The following is a 17,967-nucleotide window of genomic DNA, read 5'->3' as shown; positions in this document are numbered from 1 at the left end:
TGTTTCCTATTCTTTCAAGATTCGGCGCAGGAGTGCTCTCCTCCCTGAAACCTTCATGAATTTCCTTGTCTGTGATCTCATGGTAGTGAGTGCAGGTTTTTCTAGAGGCATCTGTCTGTGGCCTATAGACTGTAAGCACCTGTGAGAGGCAGGGCCATCTCTCCCCCTGTATCCACAGAACATTTGGGCCGCGGGAGCTATTCCTGTGGATGTATATTTTGGATTGAATATATGAATAAACCAAAGTGATTATCATTTAGAATACAGAGCTCTGGGAGTATAGAGGAGGTTACTATATTTTGAGGTAGAATGTAACCAAGAGAGTAGGGAGAGGGCAACCCGGGAAGGGGAAGAATACCTACAAAACCCTGCGGGTGTACAAGATGGAGCTGATAGGGATGGATGATTGGATTGCGAAGAGTGTGTGCTTTGGAGGAAGTTGAAAAACTGTGAAGGACCTTCAGTGGCATGCTGCAGGGTTTGGGTTTATCCAGGAATGACAGCAACTCAGAGCAAGAGTGATGTGCTCAGCCCTGTGGTTTTGGAAGGGTCCCTTTGGTTAGGGAGGGGACCAGAGAGCTGATAGGTCAGACATCACGGACTTGTCTTGGGGAGGGATTCGAGTCCTTGAGTGCCGGGTCAAGCGCGGGGGTCGGGAGCTCTTTAGGGAGTAGGAAGGTGGGTGACTGGCTTCCTCTCTGAGAGCAACAAGATTTCTATCTTCGTTAGTGACCAGAGGAGGGGTGGGGGAAGAGAATGAGTTTGATTTGGGACCTGTTGCGTTTGGAGTGCTCACTCCAGGAAGACCTTCCTGCCACCATCCACATTTTGAAGTCTCCCCTTCTCTCTTGATTCCTCTTTTCCGATGGTCTTTGGCCTCTCTTTGGGGTGTTGTGCTGATGTGGCTGCAGAAGGACAGATGGCCAGACTCACGAGTTCCGCTTCTTTGCCATTTTCCCAACTGTCCTGTCACGGCACTCCTAAAACACGGTAGTGTTTCTACACCACTGTGATCAGCACAGAGGCTGCTGGGGGCCAGCGGTAAGCAGCAGGGGAGTTTGTGAGTTCCTGTTGTGCTGATGGTGTGCGTGCAACACAGCACCCCATGATTCCACCCGACGGTGCTCAGGGTTTTAAGCGTATGCATCCCATTTGCCCAGCGAGGTTACGCTTGCATGAACTGGTATTGTCACATGCTTTCGTATTGGCCTCAGCATCTGAGCACCCAGTATGAGGCACATAATAGGTGTTCGTTAAATATGTGGTAACTGATAACTACCAGGCTTGTTAAAGTAAGCTAAATTAAAAAAAAAAGACGACAATAACAAAAATATTCCTTCAAATGCGCTCTCTTCCCCAATGCTTTTTTTCCTTATCAATAAAAGAATATCCTGAAACTATTTTCTTCTTTCAGAAAGCATAAAGGATGTTCTTGGCCGAAAGATAAAAATTGCAGTGAAGAAGAAAGTAAAGCTGGAAGTTAAGGGCGACAAAGTTGAAAACAAAGTGCTGGTAAGCATTCTCGTTTCTTAAAATGTTTGGAAGTGAAAGTGTTTTTCGTCTTCATTGTTTTGATTGCTTAATTTCCAGGCAACCCAAGTGCTGTGATTCACATTTTGTTCGAAAGTTCTGATGACCATTTTGTTTTGGGTTAATTGGAATATCTGACCATTGAAAGTTAACAGCGGAGTTTAGAATTTTGAGATTGAAGTGTTAAAAATTGTACTTCTTAAAAGTATCACAGTCACCCACATCAAGGTCATCTCCTACAGCCTGTTTTCAAATTATTCAGTTTGATGGGAAATGAAGCTCATTTAAAGTTATCTTTGCTGTGGTGGATTGTATGATTTTATTTGTAAGGACTTAGGGAAGAGTTTAAAAAGGTCATCTCATGGTAGTTTAACTATGTAACTAAATGTTCTCAGATGTTAGGTCTGAGTCCATCTTACTGGAAAGAAAACACCTGTCATTTCACATGGCTGTTTGGCATTTCCAAGGGAACTGCCTATTGGAGGCAGTATCTGCTAGTGCTGAGATTGAACTTGGGGTCCCCTCAGCGTGTGGAGTTGCTGCTGGGGGCCCAGGGATTGGGCCGTGCTGGTCACAGAGTGGGGAGGTCATTGTCAGTGACTGGGCTGTACCTTTAGAGAAGCGGAGAACCCTTTGTGGTATTTTAGTGGCGTCTAGGTTGACAGTGTTGGCGAACCTTAATGTATAGCCTTGGGGAGAATACGTGTTGTTTGTGCCTTTGTTGGAGAGAATATTCTGTTTTTCTTGTAGGAAATTCTCAAATATGCGCAGAAGTGGAGATGAGTATATTGACCCCTGTGAATGTTCATCCAGCCTCAGTAGTGGTTTTGGGCTTCACCCATCTCTACCCCTCCACGGTTCCCCCCACCCGCACACCTCCTGGAGTATTTTAAAACCAATCCCAACCCTGTGTCGTTGTTAAGAGAATACTTTTAATATTCTGTTTCTTTAGTTCAGGTTGCCACAATGTGAAGTGTCTTTCTGATAACATCTGTCTTGAGAATCTTTCAGAATATCTAACTGCCTTCCCTGTAGATGGAAGGATTATACTCTTGATGGACGACTTCTCTTTCTCTGTGGTCTGTGTGTAAGAGTCGGGATGGCAGAGAAATTGAAGTGGGAAAACTTGATTGAGTGACTTTGGCCTTGGAACCCAGTGTGTTCATGCAGCCTGCATGGTTGGAGTTATCGATAGCAGGAATGATCGGGACCATTATTCTGACTTATTTTGCTTTAATAAAGGGTAAATTTTCAGGGCGCCTGGCTGGCTCAGGGCATGAGGCTCTTGATCTTGATCTTGGTGTCATGAGTTCAAGCCCCACATTGGGTATAGAGATTGCTTATGTAAAGAAACTTTAAAAAAATCTATAAAGACAAAAAAGTAAGTTGCCTTAGAGTGTGTTTTACTTAATGTTGTAGGAGAGTGGTGCTTTGGGGAGCTGGTAGTGTGGAGAGGAGAAATTTTGTTTCTGCGCCTTGTTGTTTCATACATTGAAAGTAAATCTTTACAAGAAGGGTCCCCCTTTGTAGAACTTGAGTGGTGGTAGTCACGTGGTCTTTGCTACAAAGGCCTGACGTGGCTCGTGGTATTATTTGGTGTGGACACTGTTTATCATACTGAGAATGAGCCCGTTCCATGAGTGAAGTTTACAAAGTGAAAATTTCAAAGACCAATTTAAGTGTCCAGTCTGACAAAATTAGTGCCTTTTACAAATGGTTATGATTACGTACGTGATGTGAAGACCCCTCCCCCCCTTCCCCACACTCCTCTTAACATAAGCTGGTTAAGATTCTAACCAAATTACACAGCTTTGTAAGCATTTATCTCCCCCAATCAGGAACTTCAGTAGTTTCTTATCTCCCTCAATCAGGAACTTAAATAGTTTCTCATAGCTTGGTATAAACTTGTTTTAGCTTTTCCTTACATGCATGGGCAGGGATTATTAATAGAAATAGTCAGAGGCTGACAATCTTAACAAACAGACATATTCAAGTTTGAGCAAGATGGTCAGTGACAAACCTTCACGTTGTTGATTTTGGAGCGTCTGAAATTAGAGAAATTCACTTACTTTCATGAAATCATTTGGGGAATCTCTGTATAATTTTCATTCCTGACTTTTGCTGGACTGTCAGTCTGCAAACACTGGTGATAAATGAGTCGGGTTAATACCTTCAATATGTCTTGTTTTATTTCTTTTCCCTCAGTGCTTGCTCTTACTGTCCTTCCTTATAAGGCTGGGAGTGTGTTATAGTTCCCTCTTTTTACAGTTGGAGACTTTATACTGTTTGTAGCTTATCTTCTGTAGAAGGTTTGTCTTCATCTTCCTTCTTCTCATGGTCATGATAGTTAATATTCATTGAACATTGACCAAGTGCTGGGTTCCCTGCTGAACCCTTAATGATGGATCAGCCATAGCAGCCTATGAGGTCGGCGCTATTCACATCTCCTTTCGCCTCTGGAGAGGCTCGATACGCTGCTTCGGATCATGCCGCTAGTTAATGACAGAGCCGCGATTTGAACCCAGCTATGCCTCGCTCAGAGCCTGTCTGCTTCACCATCATTATCAAAATAAAAAGAAAACATCCTCTGGCTTGTTGTTGAGTGATGGCACGCTGTCACCCAATGGTCGGGGAGACTGGGACCTTAGAAGGATCGGAACTCTTGCGTTTATTTGGTTGATGGACTTAATTGCACATGATTCCCTGGCTTATTGAGCACCTGTGGTATGCCATACACTTTGTATGTGCCAGACTTCCTGTCTTCAGAGCTCACAGTCTGGTTGGGGAGGCAAATATGTCAGTGGGCAGTGCTTTGAGCTCAGAGCGGGATGACCGGGGGCTGTCACGGCACATTCTCAGACTTGATCATCAGGGAAGACTTCTGGAAGGAATGGATAAGCCAACACTTGGTGTCTGAGAGGGAGTTGTCAGGGGAAGAGAGGAGAGACACGTTCCGGACAGAGAGGACAGGGTAGTGTCTGGAAGCCAGGGGTGTTTACACGCCAGGGAAGCCTTCGAAGAATGGCTGGAGCACGTACGGGGTGGAGAGCGGCCAGGCCACGAGTTGGCCCCTTCCCTTGCAACTGGATGTCGGGGAAGCCGGGACTCGTTAAGTCGGTCTCTTCTTGCCACCTGTTTCTTGTGACCTTTACGTGAACTTTAGCCTCCTGTCTCTAGGGATGCCTAGGGCTCAGGGGTTAAGGACCCGGGCCCTGGAGTCACACCTGGTTTCTGCAGCAGCCCAGTCGCTTTATAACATTGTTAAGCCTCAGTTCCTCTCTCTAATGGAACAGGTGTTCTCACAGTATCTGTTTGTAAATGGCTGCTTTGAAGATTAACCAGGATCTGTCTTAATGCTGCTTGGGGCCATGCCCAGCACAGGATAAACCCCCGCCAGGTGATCGAGGGAGAGGAGCCAGGAGGTGCTACATTGTCTTCTCAGTGGCCTGGATGATGCCACCGCCCCCCACCCTTTTTCTGAAAAATTTTAAATGTTCATTTACTTTTGAAAGAGAGAGACAGAGTGTGAGCAGGGGAGGGGCAGAGAGGGAGAGAGAGAGAGAGGGAGACGCAGAATCTGAAGCAGGCTCCAGGCTCTGAGCTGTCCGCACAGAGTCAGACTCGGGGCTCAAACTCACCAGCCCTGAGATCATGGCCTGAGCTTAAGTCAGACGTTTAACTGACTGAGCCCCCCAGGCGCCCCATGAAGCGACCTCTTCTGATACCCAAGAATCCATTGCCTTTATTGAGGGCTCCATTCCCTGTTCACCAGAAGGCCAAGAAGATGTGTTTATAGTCTGTGTCCCCTTTTCAGCAGGATGGAGCGCAGCTGACCAGGTCCCAAACTCCTGAGGCGGGCCCGGCTCACACGAAAGCAGAAAGGCTAGGATGTGCGGGGGCAGAGTGCTCTGTGGTCAAATGCGTTCGGCAGTCAGGGTGTTAAAGATAAACCAGTGTCTTTCCCGCGTGGCTTCTCAGAGCCACTAATACACCGATGGGTGCTGTAGACGCCTGAGAAAGAGATGAAGGATGAGGTCTTTCTCAGACGTCTTTGACCAGAGACCCTGATGAGCACAGGTCAGAGGCCCTTATGACCACAGGTTAGGAAATCAGCCTAAGCGCCTGTTGGGACAGTCAGAGGAACGGGCTCTCCTGTGGTGTGGTCCACATGCCTTATACTTTTTATCTGCATGGTGGTCTGGTCCCCTGAAGGCACACTGACATGTGTCATCTGTTGTTGTAATACCTTTCTTTCCTGTCTGTAGGGCATGCCATTAAGAAGTCATTCTGTCTGTCTTAGACTCTTCGATTTCTCATTTGCTAATTGAATCTTCACCCAATTTTTGCAATACCTGGACTGGACTTTTAAAAATGTGTTTTAATTTATGCATTTTTTTATTTTTGAGAGAGAGAGAGAGAGAGAGAGAGAATGGGGGAGGGGCAGAGAGAGAGGGAGACCCAGAACCCGAAGCAGCTCCAGGCCCCCAGCTGTCAGCACAGAGCCCGATGCAGGGCTTGAACCCACAAACCGTGAGATCATGACCTGAGCTGAAGGCAGACGCTTAACCAACTGAGCCCCCCAGGGCCCCAATTTATGCATTTTTAAATTATGCTTTTCACTTGTAGATAATTGTAAAATAATTGTAGGTTTTCACAGTTGTGAGAAGTCAGATCCCTGGTACCCTTTATCCAGCTTCTCCTATCGTGCAAAATTAGAGTTGTGATACCACACTCAGGATATTGCTCTTGATGCAGCCTTGTTTTTTTCTGTTTCATTGTGGAATTTGGGTTCCTTCATCTTGGCCAGCTCGTCGTTCTCCCACGCCGTTCCCCAGGTGGGCCGGAAGCAGGTCTCCCTTTCTGATTGGACTGGGCAGGCGGGAGAAGGCGTGTATGCAAATGTCAGCCTTTCGCGTGTTCACCTGCTCTCGCTGAAACAGTTCATCCTTTGTTCACTTGTGTTCTTTTGAGAAGTGAACCCGGAATCTCTTTAATATATTTTCTTTGTGGCTTATGTATAACTAACTTCTGGGCATCGTCTCTGGGCTCACTTGGAATCAGTGTAAGTTAACACTGAACATATTGCAAAGCGTAAGGACGCTATTTTGGGTAACGGGTGTCCCTAAAATATTTTGGTGGCAGTGCTGTCTTTCATTAACTCAAAATATAAACTCGACTGCTACCTGTTTGTTTTAAAAACACTTTCAAAGGGGGAATAGCTCTCTCCTAAAAGTTTTGTAAGCGCCTGGCCCACATAATTGTGAATTATTTTCAATCTCAGGTGTTCTCTGATGTGGGGAGCACTGTGCCTTGAGACTCGCTCATGTTCATTTTGCACGGCCACGTCTGTTTCATAGTCCCCTCGCTCCCTAGCCCCTCACGCCTGTCTGGACTCAGCAGCACGGCCTGGGGCTCGGTCACTTCTCAGACAGGTATCCACTCTGGAATTTGTGTTTTGCAGTTACTTTTAGGCAACAGCAGCCTCGGCCAGTGGTGTCCAGATTTTTTTTTTTTTTAAACCAGTATTGCCTTTTTAAAACACGTCGTTTTCCGAAGGGCCCATAAAGTCTAGACATCTTAGGAGTAGTTCAATCCAGGGTAGTATAAACCCGATCAGTGATTTCAGGGAGGTGGTTTTGATGAACGGAACTTAGAAATAGAAGGGGCCAGTGGATTCTGTTCTGGCTGCACAGGACAGAGAGGCTCCCCGTTCACCAGGGACGTGGCACAAATGCCTCAGTGTTTAAAACAGCTGCTTCTGCGCTCTCGGGGAGCTTTCCAGGGGGAGATGGGGGGAGCAGCCCCGTCTTGCATTCTGCACAAGCATGGTTTACGCTGACGGTGCAGTGGGCCTCGCTGTTGACCCCTGGTAGGCTAACCTTGGCGTGATGCCTTGGGCCGGGCTTGTGTTCTATTCCAGTAGTTAAAACAGGCGCAGGGATGAAGCTCGCATCGGATGTGTGCCGACCACGGTGCCGACTCTGGTCTCCTTCTCTGCGTGGGAGGCCTGTGTGCCCGTTTGTCGGGGAATTTGAACGCTTCTCTCCGTGGCACCAGGAGGAGTCTCAGCTTTTGAGGATCGCTTACAATTCGGCGCGTAGGCAGTGCCCAGAGCACCAGGGTGAAGTTACAGACTTGAGGACACTGAGCTGCGGGAAGCGCTGGGCACACTGATACCAGCTGCGGGAGGGGGTGTCGGAGCGCACGTGGCCACGGGGCCTGGCCAAGGTCCTGGGACCCTCCGCGTACACCCGTATTTACGCGCTTCAGAATTTCCCCTGACTCAGGCAGCCCCCCACTCGTCTCGGGTGGGGGGTCGGAGGCAGGCACTGGCTCTGGGCAGGTGTTTCCAGAAGACAGTTCTGGGCAGCGTGAACCTGTTACCTGAGTCGCTTTTACCTTCTCGGGTCTCATCTGCAACTGCCCCAGTTTCTTGTGAAGTCAGGAGAGGCCGATGACCTCGGGTGGGAGCTCTGAAACGTGTACTGTGTACAGGGGCTTGGGGTAACTTTTCACTGTTCTTAAGAAGATACTCTTTTCCAGCCTCTGAGATTTCGCCACCCTGGGAGTGGGCGGCCAGGCACACCGCGGGGGAGGGGGATGGTGGATGTGAGCCCTGTGAAAGGGGCATTGTGGCAATGCAGGAGCCAGAGCTGAACAAAATATGGAATGAGCAGGGAGAACCCCCCCACCCCCCTTTACAGAGAAAACAAAGACTGTAGTGAAGAGTTGCGGTAACACCGTTTCATTTCATTGGAAACACTGTTAGTGTTTATTGTTAAAGTAGATTGAGAAATGCAACTTTATAAAATCTGGTGGAGGGAAGAAGATTCCACCTCCCCACCCCTGATTTCTTCCCCTTTCTAAATTGCTTGTTGTCTTTCGAGAGAGTATAAGAATTTGGGTTGCTGTATATGGGGCCTATTGTCTAGATCTTCGTTACTGTGCCCTACTTCTCTCTCTCTCACAACAGGTCACCTTCCCCAACTCTTTGAGAGAAGAGAGGTAAAGGCAGGAAAAGAAGGATGCTTGTGATGTGATGTGTGTGTGGTGTGTGTGTGTGTGATGTGTGTGTGTGATGTGTATGTGATGTGATGTGTGTCTGTATGTGTGTGTGTGATGTGATGTGTGTGTGTGTGTGATGTGGTGTGTGTGATGTGTGTGATGTGTGTGTGTCTGTATGTGTGTGATGTGGTGTGTGTGTGATGTGATGTGTGTGATGTGTGTGTCTGTATGTGTGTGTGTGTGATGTGTGTGTGTGATGTGATGTGTGTGATGTGGTGTGTGTGTGTGATGTGATGTGGTGTGATGTGTGTGTGTCTGTGTGTGTGATGTGATGTGTGTGTCTGTGTGTGTGTGATGTGTGTGATGTGTGTGTGTCTGTATGTGTGTGTGTGATGTGTGTGTGTGATGTGATGTGTGTCTGTGTGTGTGTGTGTGATGTGATGTGTGTGTGTGTGATGTGGTGTGTGTGTGATGTGATGTGTGTGTGTCTGTATGTGTGTGTGTGTGATGTGTGTGGTGTGTGTGTGGTGTGTGTGTGATGTGTGTGTGTGATGTGATGTGTGTGATGTGGTGTGTGAGTGTGTGATGTGGTGTGCGTGAGGTGATGTGTGTGATGTGATGTGTGTGTGTGTGTGATGTGGTGTGTGTGATGTGATGTGTGTGTGTCTGTGTGTGTGGTGTGTGTGTGTGATGTGATGTGTGTGTGTCTGTGTGTGTGATGTGATGTGTGTGATGTGTGTGTGTGTGTGATGTGTGTGTGATGTGATGTGTGTGATGTGATGTGTGTGATGTGGTGTGTGTGTGATGTGTGTGTGTGTGTGTGTGTGTGAATAGTCTGTTCACTCTCACCCAGTGAGTCCTTTTCCTCCTGTTTACTGCGAGCGCGTTTTTCTCCCGGAAGACGCCGTGACCTGGCGAGCCCTGGCCGGGTGTCTTTGGTACGCGGGGTGCAGGCCAGGTCCTCGGAGAGGCAGAGGCGGGGGGGACGCATGTGGAGCTGTGTGTGGAGCATTTCCGCCTGTAGCAAGAGTGAGCGATGAACGTGCTTCGTCTCCGCTAAGGAGGCAAACGTGCCTATACCTGCAAATCCCGGGCCTCGGGGTCCCAGGAGACTTGCTGGGGTCTCCTGGGGCGAGTGCCCTGGTGTGCCGCATGCCAGCAGGCGTGGGGAGCTGACCCCCCCCCCCAGCTGACTCTGCGAAGTTTGCTCAGGTCTTGCCGTCCTTGATTGCCGCCCAGGGGGCCTTGGGACCGGAGGGTTCTTAGCGGCCATCTGACCGCTCGCCCTAGCCTACGAGAGGTTTCTGCTGTAACATCCCTGGGTGTCCTCACGCCAGCCAGGTGACCCCTCACTTTGCTCCAGTACTTCCAGAGATGGGGAGCCAGGAGTCCCCCGAAATTTCGCCCTCTGTTAATCTGGGCCGGGCTCGGCCGCTCGGTGACCTGTGTGCCCTCTCTCCAGCTAGTCCCCGGAACAGCACAGAGCCCCCGCCCGCCCCGCGTTTGAGGACGCGCTCACCTTTTCCCTCGGGCTGTCAGGCCTCGGGCTAGATCTGCTCGCTCCCGCGGGCTTCCTGACGGGGACGTGCCTTCAGAAGGGTCCTGATCACCTTGCCTCGGAGTCCCCACGTTGGCCTTGAGCCTTTTGAACTGTCAGTGTTTGGGGATCACCAGAGTTTGGCAAACACTGAGGCTGGATTAAACAGGATTTCTGAGTCTTCAGGAAGGGGCTCCTGTGGACGGCGCCCCCCGCAGGAGGACGTAGCGTGTCCTGACCGAATTGTCCCTCCAATATTCCGTGTAGGAACCATCCAGGGATCAGAGTCCGCCGAGTGGAGAATGCCCGCTACTCGCTGCTAGGGCGCTGAAAACCTTTTCTCTTGGTTGTCGGGTTTTGTTTTGTTTCTGTTTTTGTTTTTAATTTGGAAGTGTCTGCATTATCTGCGTCACTGAAAAGTTACATGGGAAAGTAAAACCCGCATCTAGGTGATCAATTCAGAAGTGGCCAAGGAGGGGGCGTCTGGGTGCCTCCGTTGGTTAAATCCAGCTTCGGCTCAGGTCATGATCTCGCGGTTCATGGGTCCGAGCCCCGCATCAGACTCTTTGCCATCGATGCGGAGCCTGCTTCGGATCCTCTGTCTCCCTCTCTCTCTAACCCTTCCCCACTTGTGCTCTATCTCTCTCTCAAAAATAAACGTTAAAAAAAAGGGACCCCTGGAAAAATTATTAGTAAGTATTCTTTTGTATTTTCCTCCACTAACATACATATAAGTGTATGACATTTTAAAAATGGAATTATGAATACTGTTGTTTTGTTCTGTACTTTAAAACTGTAGTATTTAAGGTCAAAGCTTTCTGTGACAACGTAATATATTACATATATGTTAATATCGTATACGTATAGTGTATGTATCAAATGACACATATGCACTTCATTAATGGCTGTGATTTATCTAACACTTTTTGTGAGATATTTAGGCTGCTTTCAGTATTTTGCCTGATAAAATGAGTACATCCTCATATTTATTTCTCTTGGATGAATTCCTGGAAGTGAAATTGCCGCCTGACAGGCTTATTAAAGGGTGCATTTTTCACCTGATTGTTATTCAGGAAGTCTCAATGGAGAGTAATTCCCTGACCGCATCAGTTCTGTTGTCTTAAAAAAAAGAATCTATTTCGCAACTTGGCTTCTCTTTGTTCTACTTCTTGTGTTTCTTAAGCCAGCGCCCCTTGGACCCCAGCTCCTGGGGCAAACTTTTTAAAAAATTTTATTCATTTTGTTTGTTTGTTTATTTATTTGCCATTTAAGTCCCATTCAGGTCTGCCTGTGGGATGTGTTGCCTTCTGTGTGTGGTTTATTTGCAGGCATGGGTCCTATGGTTCTAGTGTTTTCTGGTGCCCGCAAATGGGCTTCTAGGGTCATAGCTTTTTTTTTTTAGCTTTTTATTTTTATTTAAAATTTTTCTTTTACTGTTTATTTTTGGGAGAGAGAGAGACAGAGCATATGTGGAGGAGGAGCAGAGAGAGGAGACGCAGAATTCGACGCAGGCTCCAGGCTCTGAGCTGTCAGCACAGAGCCCGACACGGGGCTTGAACTCACGGACCATGAGATCCTGCCCTGAGCCAAAATTGGATGCTTAACTGACTGAGCCTCCCAGGAGCCCCTCCCTCAGCTTTTTTACACACATTGTATTGAAGTGCGGGTGACCCACTCTGTTACCTCAGCAGCAGGGGTACAGCAGTGCGGTTCGACTGTTCTGAACACTACGCTGTGCTCACTCGGCACGGGGTTTCCCAGCCGGACTCACAGCTCCGGACGGCCCCGTCCCGGCTTCCGCTGGATCAGCCGCGTCTCTTCCCGAGCTGGACCCGAGCTCGTGTGAGACTGGACTGACCTTTGTCCCCGTCATGGGACGTTCTTACCCTGGGCCCCCGAATGCGCTTTATAAATGGTAGTTGAGCAGATTTGCAAGTGATAAGGCCCAGGCTCCTTCCTGAGGCCAAGGGCAGATGAGGAGAGTCCCAGGCTAATGAGCACGCACAGCTGGTCCTGTGTCCTGGAGGTTATTTTAGTATCATAATGAGAGGAGACATCACTTCTCCTCCCAGACGGCTGGGAAGGCGGCTTATTTACCTCACCTGCGGACCTCACACGCTCTCCCTGAGCCTGTATGGCCGTTCCCTTCTCCGTGTGCAGCTTCAGAGGGGTCTTCTCTTCTGTCCCCACTTCCCTTCCTTGCTTCTTCACCCCTTTCCTGAGCCCCCCCCCCCATGGGGTCTTTCCGTTTAGGTGCTGTGAGCTTCCCCCGGGAGCAGCCTCTCAGCCCCTGAAGGCATCAGCCTGCATTTCTCTCCTTTCACAGCTGGTCAGTGGCCGGCACTTTGCTTCTGGCACCGTGAGGTCCCCGGGGACCCCCTTCTTGCAGTCGAGCAGGCCCGCGAGACCCCTGGCGTTTTCAGGGCGACGATCTTAGTCACTTGTGGAACAGACGGGAACACGGGCAGCAGACACCGGGCAGTGACAGAGATTTCGGAAGCCCTGCAAGGCACCCTCAGGGCCGTCTCTGTACCCCGATGCCTGCCCCTGGCCGGGACCATCTCTGCACCCCGAGGGCCGTCTCTGTGCCCCCGATGCCTGCCCCTGGCCTCCAGCGCCCAGCGGCACCCTTGCTGAGTGGGGGCTCAGGGCACGGCCCCTGCGGTCCCGGCTGGTTGGCGAGGCATTAGTGGGGGCGCTTTTGGTTTCCTGGCTCCGCGGTCCTGTGAGTTGTCACTAGCAACCAGAAAAAGACCTTGTCTCCCAGGAAGAGGAGGGAACCGAGACCTGGAGAGAAGCCCCCGTGCTTCCTGTCCCGCAAAGGCTGGGCCTCTTCAGTGCGGCACTTGGGGCAGCCCGCAAGCCCCGTTAAAGCCCGGGGCCCGGTTCCCCTGCTTTGCCCGTGTCCTGGGGAGCACAGGGGTTGAAGTTGGGAAAGTCTGTCCCCCGCCTGCAGCACGACTCGTGCTGATGAAAGCCCCAGGTCTGCAGACAGCGACTCGGCGCGTATGGATGGTTCCACCCCAGTCTTTGGGCTTCCAGCTCCTTCGCAGAACTTCTGTCCCCTCAGAATTCACGATCTGTGACCAAACTGGGAACTTCGAGGAGTGGTTTCCTGTGCAGCAGCTTGCCGAATAACCCTGGTTACACTCCACGGTGGGCTGTCTTCGGCGGCTGCAGGGGAGAGGTTGGGCGAGCCTCAAGGAGAGACCCATCAGCACCTTGTCACTTCGAGTTTCTGAAGCAGTTTCTGAAGCATTGTTCTCGCTGCAGAGGTTTAATGACGGTGACGTCTGTCTTTATATCTGATGCGAGCGTGGGAAGCCTTCCCCGCTCAGCTCCTTTATGTCTGGCTCTCTGTCCATCAGAGGAGGGAGGGCTCTCTGTTTTCATGTTCTGTAGACACAGGCTTGCAGTGTAGTTAGCCTTAACTCCAGGGATGGCTTTTTCTTCTTCTTTTTAAATGTTTTTGTTATTTATTTTTGAGAGAGAGAGAGAATCAGAATGCAAGCAGGGGAGGGGCAGAGAGAGAGGGAGACACAGAATCCGGAGCAGGCTCCAGGCTCTGAGCTGTCAGCACAGAGCCCGATGTGGGGCTCAAACCCATGAACCGTGAGATCATGACCTGAGCCGAAGTTGGATGCTTAATGGACTGAGCCACCCAGGTGCCCCGCTCTGCTAGATTTTATGTAAATTCTCTAAAAGAAGTATCTCTACCCTGCATCTCCTCCTGGTCCTGTGCCAGATACGTGTTTTCATGTTTCTCTGCTCAGACCTCCTTGAAGCCAGTATCGATGTGTCTACAGAAATGGGTTTAAGATTTTTTCTCTCTGCTGCTCTTCAGGAAGGTGCATCATTCCCGAGAATCTTATTTCTAAGAAAGGGTTTGAGGAGGGGCGCCTGGGTGGCTTAGTCGGTTAAAGCGTCCGACGTTCGCTTAGGTCATGATCTCACGGTTCGTGGGTTCGAGCCCCGCGTCGGGCTCTGTGCTGACTGCCAGCTCAGAGCCTGGAGCCTGTTTCAGTCTGTGACTCCCTCTCTCTCTGACCCTCCCCTGCTCACGCTGTCTCTCTCTCTCCTAGAAATAAATGAAAATATTAAAAAAAAAGAAAGGGTTTGAAGAATGTGTCTCTGAAGGCAGTCTTATGCATTTTCTGGGGGTATCTTTTCTCACCTCTTTATTCCTGCAAATCCGCATGTGTTCAGAAACAGGCTCAAACCCCTCTTTCACTTCCAAGTGAGTCAGATTTCAAACGAGAAAACAACTCTGAGCATCAGTGCTTGGCTCTTGTTCATCCCCGTAGGTGTTCTTGGTGCCTGGCTCGGTTGCTTCCTTTGCGCTTCAGTCGGGATCGCCCCACTTTATGGCAGGGGTATGATTGGGGCTTGTTGGCTGGAGTGGCTCTGCTTTTCCACATTAGAGCGACTCTGAGCATGCTGGCTCCTGAATCTCCAGGCCACGCAGGACCCCTACCTCTCAGTCACCTTTAGGTCAGGGTGAATCAGCCTCAGCACCACTGATAGTTCTCATTGCAGGGGGCTGTCCATGCATCATAGGTGCTGAACGTCCCTGGCCTCTGGCTGCTAGATGCTGACGGCCTCGCCTCCTTCTCCCAATTAGGACAGCTAGAAATGTCTTCAGACATCGTCGCCTCTTCTCTGGGTGTCAGAATGGCCACTGAGTTGAGACTAACTGGTTTCGATCAGTACCTAGTCTTACGTAGTTTACAGAGTTGTATTGAAGTCAGAAAATGTACAGTTCTAGGATATCATTATGGTAAATTTACCTACAAACCCATTTGCATTTAGAAATACTCCTCTTTGAGGTATTTAGATACTTAAATCCATATACTCATTTAATGTTTGTTTTTGAGAGAGAAAGAGAGAGAAGGAGAGAGAAGAAAGGGCAGAGAGAGAGAGAGACAGAGGATCCAAAGTGGGCTCTGTGCTGACAGCACAGGCTCGAACTCCTGAACCGCGAGACTGTGACCTGAGCTGAAGCCACTCGCTTAACCGACTGAGCCCCCCAGGCACCCCCCCTACTTAAATCTGTATAAAACAAAATAACAGGTTGCACCAAACAAGAGTTTGTCTTAAGACAGCTAGTAGGTGCCAGTAGGTGGTTTTCAGTGTGTGTTTCTGAGAACTGCACATTTTAGCATCACCTGCGAACTTGCTAGAGACGCAGACTCCTGAGGGGCCCGTCCGGAGCTGTTGAATCGCACACCCTGGGGGTACGGCCCAACAGTCTGTTTTCACGAGCCTTTCAGATGATTTTGATCTGGACGCAACTTGAGAAACACTGGGTTAGATCCTTAAGCCCCAGTTAGAGACCCATGGAGTAAGTCTCACCGAGAAATAATCGTAACCTGTCGCATACAGAGCTTTGGACTCTGCTCAGGAAAATGATGTGGACGAGGCACTTGGTCACGTGAGGCGTCTGCTGCCTCTGAGACCCGGCCACGTCTCCAGCTTCCGTTTGAAGGGTTTCTTTCCTCGGCATCCCTGTGCTGGGTCCAACGAGCCCCAACCCTCGGCCACAGCTGATGGAACGAGGGGTCTTGCGCCCGAGGCCCGAGGCCAGCATCTGTAGTCAGCCGTCAGCCTCTGACTCGCAGGGCAGAGCTCATTGACTCTATACACTCAACATGCAGTTGGTGGAGGACAGAGAGAGAGGCAGGCAGCAGACACAGAGGAGGGAGAGGAGAGCTCGAGGCAGGAGGCAGTGAAAGCCCTTGGGTAGTGGTACCCGGGGCTCACGAAGAGGCCGGCAATGAGCCAGTGTGTGTGGTGAGAAGAGTGAGCAGGGTGAGGCCGACAGAGCCTTGACAGCTGCTTTGGAAAGCGCGAGCATAAGGTTGGGTGCATTGAACTCTTGAAACTAGTGTATCTTGGAACGGTAGTGTTTTGTTTTCTACTAGACCCCCCTGGGCAGCCGCTCATAGGGTTTCCTGTCTTATGTCTCTAAATATCCTCGTATGAGACCACAAGGAATGGAGACATCTTCAGCGTATGTCTCTTCTTTGTCGCCTGTGAGAACCCAACAGATAGAGACCTTCTGGTAGAGGGCTGGGTGGGCTCTGCAGACAGGTGCCTGGCTTGCCGCTTCCGTGAGGCTGGGACCCCGGCCTGCGGTGGCTTCAGAACGCCCTCTTCGTGAGGAGTTGAAGTCAGCAGTGCAGACATCTTCCCCCGAAGACACCTGCACAGGGCGTGTTTCAGAAAACCTTGGACCTTGATTCACTTCCCTAAATCAGACCAGGGATCAATTGCTTTGACTTTAGTAACATTTTCTCTTAATGCTTCCTGCTACGGACTCTCCTGCTTTCTTTTTTGAGGGGTAGTTAGAGCCTTAAAAAAAAAAATCACTGGAAATATGGGCAGTCCAGTGTTGAAATCAGCCTTGCGAATCATTTTTGAAAAATTCAGGGACCTAAAGAAATGTCTGTAGCTCGAATGAGGGGCCCAGGCCCTGCCCGGTGGGTTAGTCCCTCCCCCCCTCTCTTTCCCATTACAACCTGGACCGGAATACAAGTATTTCGGGCGTGTTCGCCGGGTTCTTCCACACAAATCACTGCAGAGGAGGAGTGAGCAGGGGTGAAGTCCGGCCCTGGCTGCTCACGCGGCTCGCTGACGTCCCCGGGCTCTTGGGTTATGGAGATGGAGGCCAGGGCTTGCTCTCAAGGCCAGTTTAAAAGATTTGGCGCCCGACTCCGTGTAATCAGGGTTCTCCTCTTATCAAACTATATCCTTGGGGAGACAGCCCTGCTGGAGAGGGGACCCAGGACTGTTTCCTTGTCGTCTCCTTGTGTGACGCACCCCTCACCCCCAGCGACCTTTTCCTGCCCTACAGGCCTGTTTGCCTAATAGAGGAGCCAGGCCTGGAGTGCAGGTCTCGAGCCCGACCTGCTTTGCTCAGTGGCCTCGTCTGACATCACCCGCCTCTAACTGAGCAGGACGCGGGGATCGGTGACAGCGGCGCGGCCAGGCAGGGAGCGGGCGGGCCGCCCCACACGCTGGAACCGGGCTTGCGTTTGGTCAGCGATGAGCGCGGTAGAGGCTTCCGACGTGCCGGCCCCTGACCGGGGGTCACGGGATGCTCAGGGAGAAGAGCTGCCGCACACTCCACCGTGTAGGACCGGGCGGCGGGGTGAGTGTTCCGTCTTTCTGCTCCTGCACAGCATTTCAGGGAGAGCGGTCTCCTTCCTGGCGGCCCAGGCTGGGTTTCATCGCCTACATGGCAGAGAGATGACACGCTCCTTCGGCTTGCCGCTGGCTGCCGGCTGCCCCCCGCCGGGGAGATCGTCTTCCTTTGCATCGTGACAGTTGCTTTTGACGGTTCAATGGAAAGATTCCGTGGGCTCTCAGAGATGACGCTTCATCTCTTTTGTGGGATCCAATTCTAATGCGTGATGTTATTTTATTATTTTTAAACAAGTGAGGCTGTCACCTAAAATTTCACCTACGGTGGTTGGAAATAACCCAAGAAAGCACCTCGTTTCCTGTCGCTCTCCCCCCAGGGTGTTGTGGCACATAAACCAGGAGAAACCTCATGTGGCTCTGAGCCTGTTTCTCAAATTGAGGAACGGCTCGTGCTAGTCTGATAGGGATAGACGTGCTGGGAGGGAAGTGGCCCATGCCTGAGAACTTGGACTGTGTACTTCCCAAACTCGAACGCATTTCTCCATTTCTCTGTTTTTGGAGCCTTTAGCATTCTTACTTAATACTCACTGCACATTTCATAGGGCACGAGTGTTCTGTGGAACTCCGAGAAAGGGCGATGACTTATTTATTTCAGCGTTTTTTCTTTGGCACAAGGACCTGTATATTAGGACTCACATATCCCTTCAAACTACTGTTATATCTGCTTCTGACGCTTTATAGATTAGCCAGTT

The 17,967-nt window shown here is 50.2% G+C and overlaps 1 protein-coding gene across 1 annotated transcript in view; it reads left to right on the top strand.

Moving 5' to 3' along the window:
* Positions 1-383: 383 nt before the first annotated feature.
* The window catches only part of CARMIL1 (capping protein regulator and myosin 1 linker 1), a 282,219-nt gene continuing 264,635 nt past the window's right edge, over positions 384-17,967 (top strand). The window contains exons 1-2 of the mRNA XM_077765769.1: positions 384-420; positions 1,415-1,512. Coding sequence (XP_077621895.1) covers positions 384-420; positions 1,415-1,512 — 135 coding nt within the window. The remainder of the gene's footprint in view (positions 421-1,414; positions 1,513-17,967) is intronic.

This window comes from Crocuta crocuta, unplaced genomic scaffold (genome assembly GCF_008692635.1).
Source record: "Crocuta crocuta isolate KB4526 unplaced genomic scaffold, BGI_CrCroc_1.0 scaffold811, whole genome shotgun sequence".
Lineage (NCBI taxonomy): Eukaryota > Metazoa > Chordata > Mammalia > Carnivora > Hyaenidae > Crocuta > Crocuta crocuta.
This window is presented reverse-complemented; position numbering and strand designations above follow the sequence as displayed.